Raw genomic sequence first — 10,370 nt, forward strand, 5'->3', positions numbered from 1 at the left:
CGCCCTTAAACTCTCGCTCTGTGTGTGTGCATCCCGTGTTCACATGTGTGTGTGTGTCTCCCGCCCCACCAGCCACCTTCCCCCACATCCGTTCCACGATCGGTGTCCGTGTTTGTCGTGTAGCACCACCACCTAGAGCAATCCAGCACCACCAAACAGCAACAAAGAGCACCCTCACAAGTAAAAATAAGATCAAAACCGCAGCAACCACAATATATACCACCTGCAATAGCAATAGCAATAACAATAGCCATAGCAATAGCAATAGCAATCGACTCGGCGGTGCAACCACCCTCAGAGCCAGCTGAACCACCGACCTCTGGGGCTGACAGGTCAGAGTGAAGTACCCACTAGCCAACCCAAATAGCCTCCTGGTTCCTGGTAGCTCCCGATAGCTCCCCGATTGATCCACTCCACATAACCACATACCAGCACCACAATTGCACATTACTACCATAGATACCCCCGGCAGTACTACTACCGCATGGAGCGCGGCACCAGCGGTGGTCAGCAGCAGCACCAGCAGCAGCAGTCATCGCACCACCACCACCAGCAGCAACAGCAGTCGTCGCACCACCAGCAGCAGCACGCGCACCACCAGCAGCAGCGACACCACCAGCATGTCGTCGCCGTTCACAGCTTCGATCCTTATCTGACCGTCGGCGGGGCGGACGAGGAGCACACGTCGGGCACCTCGTCCTTTGACAATCCCGCCACCAAAAAGAAGCCGCCCAAGCTGAGGCCCATCCACCGATCCCTGTCCATGGCCATCGATAATTATGCACCGTCTTCCGGGGATCTCGACATGGATTTGGACATGGAAATGGGCATGGAGATGGGCATGGACATGGACCTGGACATGGAGATGGACCTGGAGGGCGAGGGCATCATCATCAGTGAGAAGCCGCTGATCCACCGCTCGGCCTCGCCCCTGCCCCATCCCCGATCCGGAGCCCTACCCCCGCAGACCCTAGCAATCCCAGCACAACAGCAACAGCAACATATTATATCCCATCCCAGCCAGCGTGGCGGTGGTGGTGGCACCGGCAGTGGTGCCGTTTCCCCAGCCCTTTCTGCCCGCCAGCAACACCATCACCTCCTCCAACAACAACAACAACAACACCACCAGCAACAACACCAACAACAACAGCAACATCAGTTGCACTTGCACACTTTTCAACAACTTGCCGCACAGGCAGCTGCTGCACGGCATCAGACAACCCACCAGCAGCATTCACTATCGCACCGCCAACATCCGCAACAACATACGCATCCACATCAACAGCTTCAACATCCGCATCCGCATCAGCATGCGCACTCGAAGAGCTCACCAACCTCACACGCGGTTAGCCCGGTGCTGGGCCAGCAGCACCGCCAGCAGCCGGACATTTACCTGGTCAGCAGCAGCAGCAGCCTGGGCGATGGTGTCGGTGTGGGCAGCTTGGGCGTGGGCGTGGGCATGGGTATGGGGCGATCGTTGGGCGGGAGCACATCGCCCATTCAGTTCATCGACGTGGACGATATGCCCAATCCGACGGTGGCCCCGCATCAGCGCCCAATGCATCCGCTGAAGAAGAACCTGTTCCGGCGATCCGACACCATTGACGTCCATCCGTCTACCAATTTTCAGATGAAGAAAACGCATTCCTTCCACGCGCAACAGGATCCCGCCGCCCTGGACCAAATCCAGCTGGCCGTAGCTGCCGGCTCCGCGACCTCCAGTCGTCGCACCAGTTCGGTGAGGGGCAACTTCCTAATGCCCGGTCCGCCGGCCGGTGCCAAAGAGATATCCCGCTCACCGTCGCCCAGCCGACGGGGCTGTCGCTCGCACCGATCGTTCAACGATCCGGGTCGGAGGCCCAGTGTGAAGCCGGACTCGGTGGTGGAATCGCAGATCCGACATCCCTCGCTGAACGATGACCTCATGGAGCCGATGAACGGACGGAACCTCTTTGCGGCACCCACCAATCTGTCGCTGGAGAATGAGCTGTTCGTGGACACGCGTTCGCGCAGCAACAGTCACACCAAGATGGAGGAGCTCGGCCTTGCGGAGATCACCGCCGCTGCCGTGGCCGTGCAGCGCTTGCGCAAGAGCTCCGGAGCGGGATCCTTTGAGGATGCAGCCGCCGGTCACAGTGCCACCCACCCGCCTTCAGCAGCAAATAGCATCAAGCAGAAGCGGGACTCACACCACCCACACACCCGCCAAGTTAGCACGCACAGTTTGGAGCTAGACGGACGACCATCGACCTCTGCGGCAGCGGCAGCCGCAGCCGCAGCAGCGGGCGGACATGGATTGCAGCTCCACAGCGCGGCGGCCGCGGCCAGTGCAGCGTACCACTTCAAGCGGGGCGCCCAGCACGGGCGGTCGCTCTACCTTTCGCCCAGCAACCTGGAAGAGCTAGCCGTCCACCGGCCAGGTGTTCTGGCAGCAGCAGCGGCTTTCCAGGGCACCAACGCCAGTGCCAGTGTGAAGCAGGCCAAGGCCCTGCACAGCGCCAGCGTTCGACTCCGTAGCTATCGGGAGACACTGAGCGCGTCCAAGAAGTCCAAGAGCTTCATCGGAGACGCGAGTGCTGGCAGCGGTCCGCAGGCGGGCGACGACTTCGAGCTGAGCTCGCCCCACCGACGCAACAGTCGCCCGCTATCCACAGTTGTGCCTGGGTCCAGCATCGAGGAAATCAAGAGGAGTCCTCGACCCATTTCCGCTTCGGCGGCAGCGGCTGCCTTCCTGGAGGAGAAGCGACCCAGCTTCGAGAGGAAATCCTCGCTCACGTACGACCACGAGCTGAGCGATGCCGCATTTGCGGCCCAGGTGCTGAGGCCCTTTCACCACAAACTGGCTGCCGGACGGAAGGGGTCAGTGACCGGAGGCTCCCACAAACTGAAGAAGAAGTCGCTGAGCGATGACACCGACGAGGATGAGGCGGCGGATCGCAAGCGCAAGCGGATCGTCTGCATTGTCCTGTCCACGGTCCTGTTGTGCCTGGTGTGCGCCAGCGTTTTTGTGCTGACCATCACGCTGACCTCCAGCTCCGGCCAGGGCGGAAAGAAGGCGCATTCGTTCAGCAGGGACACGCCCGTCCACTGGACGGGCATGCGGCCCTCATGAACTCCAACGCAGAGGCTGTGCTTCGGCCATTTCACCAACCTGCCAGCTGGTTATCCCCTGACTTTGGACTCGATTTCGTTAACGTTTGCGTTTTCGCTTCCGCTTCGATTCCGTGCTGTCGTTCCGCTCCATGTTTTGTTTCCTCTGAGTCTCCGGGTCTCTGGTGGCCCCGAATTGTCCAACTGACGCTTGAAGACTGCGGGAGAGAGGCAACTAGAAGAGAGGCAGCGGCAACTATCGAAGAGTCTGTAAGTAGGCAAGGCCAGGAGTTTGTGTTTCTAAAAGTAGAAATGGATGTTGCTGGATTTGCACAAGTCTCAAACCGCAGAGAGCTTCGATTGTTGATAAATGATTGGCGTCTTGTCGCTTGCTTTTGGTAAAATGAAAAGGTGAAGAAAATAATTATTTTCAGGCTGAGAGCAGCCTTTGCAACGCCCCACATTGGGCGCCAATTTGTAGTTTTCGTACCTCAATGGTTTGCGCCCTAAGACCCCAGACTTGCAAATAGAAAATAGGCGTTGCATAGTTAAATTAATATTTGAAAAGCAGTGCCTATTTATTTCAAACAGCTACATTTTACGTCAATCAGATATCAACAATCGAACAAAAATACTCAAGAAAAAATTGAATATTCTGTATTTGGAGTACTTTAACTGCATTGCATCTCTACCCCATCGATGCAAATCAATGAACGAGGTCAGCTTGGGTCCATTATCGGCCTTAAAGCATCACGGTCGGTGTGGCCATATTGCAATATGTCCTTACAGACCATAAAACTGTGCAAATACAAATATGTGTGTCAGCTCCAACTCCCCTCTGCCCTGAAAACGCTCCCTCTACTCAAACACCGCCCCAAACAAGGCGAACAAACAAACCAACAAACAAACGCACGACGCAGCAGCTGGGGAGGAATTTTCAAATATTGAGCTGGCAAAAGCTCAGCAAAATCTCGAGCATTACATAACTGACTAACTGACTAACCTGCCAGGCAAACACGCACACGGCCATAAAAAATGATGCCGTACTTACTTACCATGACTTTAATGACTTTGACTGCATCAGGAGCCGCAGCATCGTCTTGCCGCAAAGCCAAACTAATCAGCACGTGTGTGCGTATGCGTGTGGATGGGAGCATGGGTGTGGGTGTGAGTGTGAGTGTGCATGTGGATATTGTTGTTTGTGTGAGTGTTATTTAGCCGAGGACAAACAATGCTTAACCGACACCCAGTGGGTGGCAGTGGGAGACTAACTGACCGACTGGCAGGCAGGCAGTCAGACAGACAGACAGGCAGACTGGCAGGCTGAGCAGCCAAGGCCTGCGGAGACCTTTCCCTTGGCCAACCTGCTCTTTTTTATACACTCGCTTAATAGTTTTGTTTGTTACGTGTGTGTGCGTGTGCTTGTGCTTGGGCTTGTGTGGGTGTGCAGCATCATTACGGCACGGTACGCTCGGCTTCCTTTTTATTATGTGTGCGTGTGCCCACAGACAGGAGGCACGCTCACACTCATAGCATTAATTTCACGTTGACGACATGGAAACTAGGTTACTTTTTCAACTGCGCCTCAGTGAGCGCCAGAAAGGGAAAGTGCAACAACAAGAGCGATAAGAACAGCAGAAATAACAGCAGCAAAAAGTAAACTAACAACAATTGTTTATTATAAGGCAGCAGCAACTGCAATGCCGGTGACATTGCCCGCCCAGTTGGTTCCGTTGGCTTCGTTGGCTCTGTTGGCTCCGTTGGCTCCGCTGGCCTTCCCAAGCCGGCAGTCCCGTGTGACCGCTAAAGTCCCCAAATTGCCAAGCCCACTAGAAAGTTGCAGCTTACAGATGAAGAAGCGACAAATTGACAGTTCGCTCAAGAAAGTTTGAGGTCAGAAAAAAGGCAGTCGGATAGTTATTTCGCTCCTATCGAAAAGTTCAAGTGAAAACTATATAAGAAACCACTTGGCTGAGAACTCTAGCTGGTTCAAACTTATTTCTGACAGGATGTTTACCACATACCTCACATATCCATCCCTCAATGTGTGATCAACTTGCATCCTAAGCCCTATGTAATCGAAAAGTTTCACTGCAAACTTTAAGCGGCAGGTGACGCAAACTTATTGCTCATGAGCACATGGAAAAGCACAAATAAAAGCCCCACGTTGGGCGCTATTTTGTTTGAACAGAGCCATTCATTTATGCAACACTTTACAATGCCATCTCATCTCGCTTAGTGATTATTTACACTTGACGTAGTTCCTATTGTCATATTCATAACTAAAAGCAATAATGGACGAGTTGTTTCAACAAGCTTTCCATTACCACGGAAAATCTGTTGCATGTTGCGTCTCCATCATGCTCCAGTTAAACCACAAAAGAGCGAAAAAAGCGAAAAAGCTTTAGCCACTGGCAAGCCAGACAGCGGAGGCAACAAAAGTGCATCAATAAATTCAATTTGAAGGTACAATAGATGCAAAACAATCCCCGGAGCCAGAGCTGGTTTCATTCCCAGGCTGCTAATTAGGCGTCGGTTGCCATCCGTCAGGCAAACTGGCGTGACGGCCAGGACCCACAATCTAGGAGGCTAGGGAGGGGAGGGCCAGAGGGTGGGGTCCTTTGCTTTCAACGCCACATTTATAATTAAACAACATGAAAGACAAAGCGCCAGGCAGACAGAGCAGGCAACTGAATGGAAAGCGTGGGCGGCAGTCCAACAGGAGCAGGAGGAGAGCGGGCGAGGGGCTCAAAGTTACTCGGCAGCATTTATGAGCGCCCATAATGGCTGTTAACAATTTAACTTGTTTACCGGTGGGAAAGTTATATGTTAATTGGTCTCGTATAGCCTGGCACACACAGGAGCACGCGAGCTGTTCAGCAACTGGGCACGCACATGGCTCAACCACGTCCTTGAGGACAGATGAATGATCAACTAGGCTATGTCCTGTAGTCGGCGAGTAATGAGCAGTACACTTGTTTAAATGTGGCCAAATTTTTAGAGTTCAACAAATATTTAAATTACTATTTAAATTAATACGGCGGTAATTCCGAATTAGCTATCATAACTGCAAAAGGGGTGAAAAAAAATAAGTTCACAGCTTCGTAGTTGGATTTACCAAAGATCCTAGAACTAGTCTAAGGTCTCCTAAGGGCCACATAAACTATTCGTAAACAAAAGACGATTAATAAATATTACCAGGGAACCAACCAAATCCTCCCTTCAGCCTACTGGCCAACTTCAGAGCCCGAAAGCAGGCCAATTGCAAGAGGCATTGTGCTGAGTAGCTCCTACTCACCAGAGCGGCAACAAAGCCGGCAAGAGCCAGCACTTGGCCAAGTGAATAATGGCAGGCATCGTCACCTGTTCCGAGCCACATGCCCCGCCAACCTCCACCCGCCACCCGCCAGTCCCACTTTGGCATTAACACGTTGCGATTACGCCTCATAGTCCATGCATAGGCACGACGAGGTGGGGAAGGGAGACGGAGCTCCAGGTTGCCTGGCACATCCTGGCCGAGCGGCTGAAAACCACTACGTGGCCTGTGGCCTTTGGCCCATATATGCATATGAATTGGACGACGACAGCAGCAACAGAAGCAGCGGCAACGATGTGTGATGTTGCATCGTGGTTGCACTTCCACTCGTTAAAGTCGCTGACTGCGGGTGGAAATGGGATTACTAATTTTTGCAATTAAATGAGAGCGTAAAAAGGGGAAAATTACTTAAATTTTTGCACTAGCCTTGCAGCGAAGGGTGTGTGTGTGCTTGTGTTTTTGTTAGCGCTGGCTTTCGGTCTGTTTGGTGGCCGTTTTGGGGCAGGAATTTTTTAATTAAATTTCAGCCGAGCGCAGAGTGTGTGCAGTGGCAAGTATATTGGACGCTATAGGAACTCTGTGAATTAGCAGCTTTTCCGGTAAATCAATCAAATTATACACACAGTGCGGAATTCCGAACTTAAACAGACAAAACAAAGAACTCAAACATTGGCTGGTGTGCAACAGTTTCGCCTGGGAACAAACAACCAAACTGGGACTGGGACTGTACCGACAACTGCGACTTGTCCCAGTGTCCGCGAGTATGTTTGTGATTGATTGGCAAACAAATTTTGACACTTTACACAACACCCACGGGCAGGTATCCAATGTTTGCCCATCCAATCCAGCCAACCCAATCTCTATCCCACTCCCATTCCTACTCCCGCATCCTCCTCCAGTTTGTTGAGCGTTAATTAAAACTGCTGTAAAATGCACAAAAGCGTTGAGCAAACAGCAACCGCGTCGACAATCGCAGGGGGTCATGTCAGGGGGTTTGGCGAAAAAAAGAATGCCGTGTGTGGAAGGGGGGATATACATACATATACTACTGATATGTGTACACATATGCGAACGTGATAACCCAAAGCGGAAACGGAAATACGAGGAGCGGAAGACGAACAATGTTGGACTGTGTTTAAAGTAAATAGTCTGGATTGATGAAAGTTGCATTCGAGAATTCATCAACAGGCATTTACTTCAACTGCAGTTTGAACGAAATGCAACAGGAAAGTAACGAGTGCGCAGTGATTTATTTAGATTATCTCTATACCATAGCCTTGTTCCATTAGAGCTATGAACTAGTTTAGAGCGGGAATCGGTGTTTCTTTCTTAATTTATGAAAGCGTTATAGCTCACTGCTCATTTACGAAATATTTTAAAATCCTTCTTTAAGTAGTTAAAGCGTTTGGATTCAGGGCATTTAAACTGATTTTCCCCACAAATTATTCCCATTTCAACTGATGCTATCCGAGATCATTTACACCGATTTCTATCGTTGACAGTGCGACAGGAGAACGAGCGCAACTTCCGCGAGAATCTGGAGCGCACCTGGATGATGAAGAACCGCACCGAGCTGAATCTGCAGCGCCAGCAGATGGAGATGCAGCTGCACGTCGTTCCATGAGCGGAAGGAAGGAAGTGACGCCGCTGGAGCAGATGCGACCGGATGAGATGTCAGCACGAGCTGGAAATGTCAGTGGCTGGCAGCAAGAACAACAAGTTTGTGGCAGGAAGCCGGAGGACCCTTCTGCCCCCCACTTCCTGCAACCCCCAACTCCCTTCCTGCCCCGCCCAATCAAAGTTATGCGCACAATTGCTACAAAGAATAACGGAGAGTACGAGAAATCGAATCAAAAGAAATTGTTAACTAAAATAAATGAGGATGGAGCACTCCGAAGTGCTCGGCTAAAGCTAAGCCTAATGCTAATTGTAGTTAAGTCTGCTCAGGCGGTAATCACTTGTTTTATATCTAACTGAGAGCTAGACTCCACTTAGAGCAAACCAAATATAATTCAATGGTCGAGAAAATCAAAAGTGATTCAGTTTAGTCAATAGTTAAAGCGTTGTTTATAGAGTAACTTCGATGACATTTTAAACATTAGATCGGGAACGTTCTGGTGCTCAAATTCAACCTTCTCCAGAGATTTATTCACTGCCTGATCTAGGCACATTTCTACTTGAATTTAAAAAAATGACGTGTAGTATTGCGTTATAATTTATTAGTCGCTCTACAATGATTCAGTAGAGAATTTATTTGGTATCTTCATTTTACATTTTCATATCTCTTGGCTTAAGAGATATGAATTCACTATTGAAATTACTTCAAACTAGCCGTCTTTTCGACGAAGTTGTTTACCAGAACCGACTCGATTGTCCTGTAATTTTTGCGCCAAGGATATGATCTACTCTGGGCTGCAGGACGACGCCAAACAGAAGGAGCAATTAAGCGAAAGGTTTCGATTGTTCAGTTGATTAGCCAAATGGTTTCAATTTTTCTTTAGCCGAGCTTTTCCTTAGGTTTTCCCACCCGATAAATACCCTCCTGAATGGCGTCGACAGGCAGCTGTTGAGGAAAAAGAGGAGAAAAGTTGGTCAATAGTTACGTCTGAAACTAAGTTGTTAACTGAAAGTACTCCTAAGTAAATGTTAATAGCAATAAACAACCGAAAGTTTTTGTATCTCTTAGACGTTAAAGATGTTGAAGGGGAAGATGTTGAAAGAAAAGCGCAAGCATAAGTATCAAGTATTCCACGATACATTTTGAGTAAAACTACAATTCATAGGTTAACAATAATTGAAAAGGAGCAAAGAAACATTCAATAGATTTACTTAAACTTGGAAGTCAACTTGTGCCAATCCTAATGAGAACCTGCAATAAATGTGGCGTAGCGTAACTTAATAAACAATTGAATAACAAAAGCGAGGAGAGTTAGATATTTAGCGGATCGATGTGAAACTGTTACTTAAGTGCAAAACGAGCTTGTTGTCGAATTAATTTTTAAACGGATTAAACTAAGTGAATCTAAGCTACATGTTAAATGTTTTTTTAGGTGTTCAATGTTACAATTATTTGTGGTCGAGCAGCCGAGGAGCCAGAATTGATTGCCCAGCCTTCACCAAATGCATAAGTTTATGAACCTGTGCCAACTCAGTTGCAGGTCTAACGACAAAATATAGCTTGAAGCAAACTTCTATCGGTTTCAGCCAACATAGCGATGCAGGCTTGAAAGCAATGTTGAGAACTTACTTCCCTGACCGCCCATCTAATCCCAATCCAGTTAACAATTAGCCGGATATGTATTTATCAGCCTAAATCTTTCCCATTACTCGCCCGATTGCGCAAAGGCAATTTAATAGGGTTTTGGGCTCTAGCGTACAATTACTGTGAGATACAAAGATAGTTTGTATCCACAAAGCAAATTTACGTGCACTAGCATCACATGAAAACAATGAGAAAAATAATAAAGAGCTGAAATCTGGGTTTTGAATCTTTTTTTAAGACATATCTCCAACATCTCTATTTTCGAAGCTGATTTGGTTAGCTTTTAACTCAATAATTACCAAATTCTTTGCAAGGGAATACAAAATGTATCTGATTTAAAATCACACGGTTCATGACAATGAATTCATTGAATAGATGGACAGTTTCAGTTTTTGCTTAGACTTAGAGAACACTCTGTTTACAAATAAATATAATTTTGGTCCATGCGGGCAGCAGGGAAGCAGGGAATCGGAAGGATGAAAACAAATGGAAAGCTTTAAATTAGCTCAATAAATTGTGAACTTAAACATTTAATCTACTTAGAGCGGGTCGTTGTTAAATGCAATGCAAGTACATCTGGGACAAAGAATCACACACCTCATTCAGATTTGTAAGATACGCATTTTGGCCTAGAAAGCCATTCGAATTTGACCACACACCGAGGATAAAATAATCAAATTTGCGCCAGGCAACCACAAAGGA

General features: G+C 48.8%; 2 protein-coding genes across 2 annotated transcripts in view; both read left to right on the top strand.

Moving 5' to 3' along the window:
• The window catches only part of LOC122614335 (pneumococcal serine-rich repeat protein), a 54,048-nt gene extending 45,422 nt beyond the window's left edge, over positions 1–8,626 (top strand). The window contains exon 7 of the mRNA XM_043788901.1: positions 7,909–8,626. Within this exon, the coding sequence (XP_043644836.1) occupies positions 7,909–8,030 (122 nt within the window). The 3' untranslated portion in view covers positions 8,031–8,626. The remainder of the gene's footprint in view (positions 1–7,908) is intronic.
• Positions 485–8,041, top strand: LOC122614325. Its single transcript, XM_043788890.1, has 2 exons — positions 485–3,360; positions 7,909–8,041. The coding sequence occupies exon 1, from the start codon at positions 485–487 to the stop codon at positions 3,110–3,112; it is 2,628 nt and encodes an 875-aa protein (XP_043644825.1). The 3' UTR covers positions 3,113–3,360; positions 7,909–8,041.
• Positions 8,627–10,370: the final 1,744 nt, after the last annotated feature.

The sequence above is a fragment of the Drosophila teissieri genome, chromosome 2L (assembly GCF_016746235.2).
Source record: "Drosophila teissieri strain GT53w chromosome 2L, Prin_Dtei_1.1, whole genome shotgun sequence".
Taxonomy (NCBI): Eukaryota; Metazoa; Arthropoda; class Insecta; order Diptera; family Drosophilidae; genus Drosophila; species Drosophila teissieri.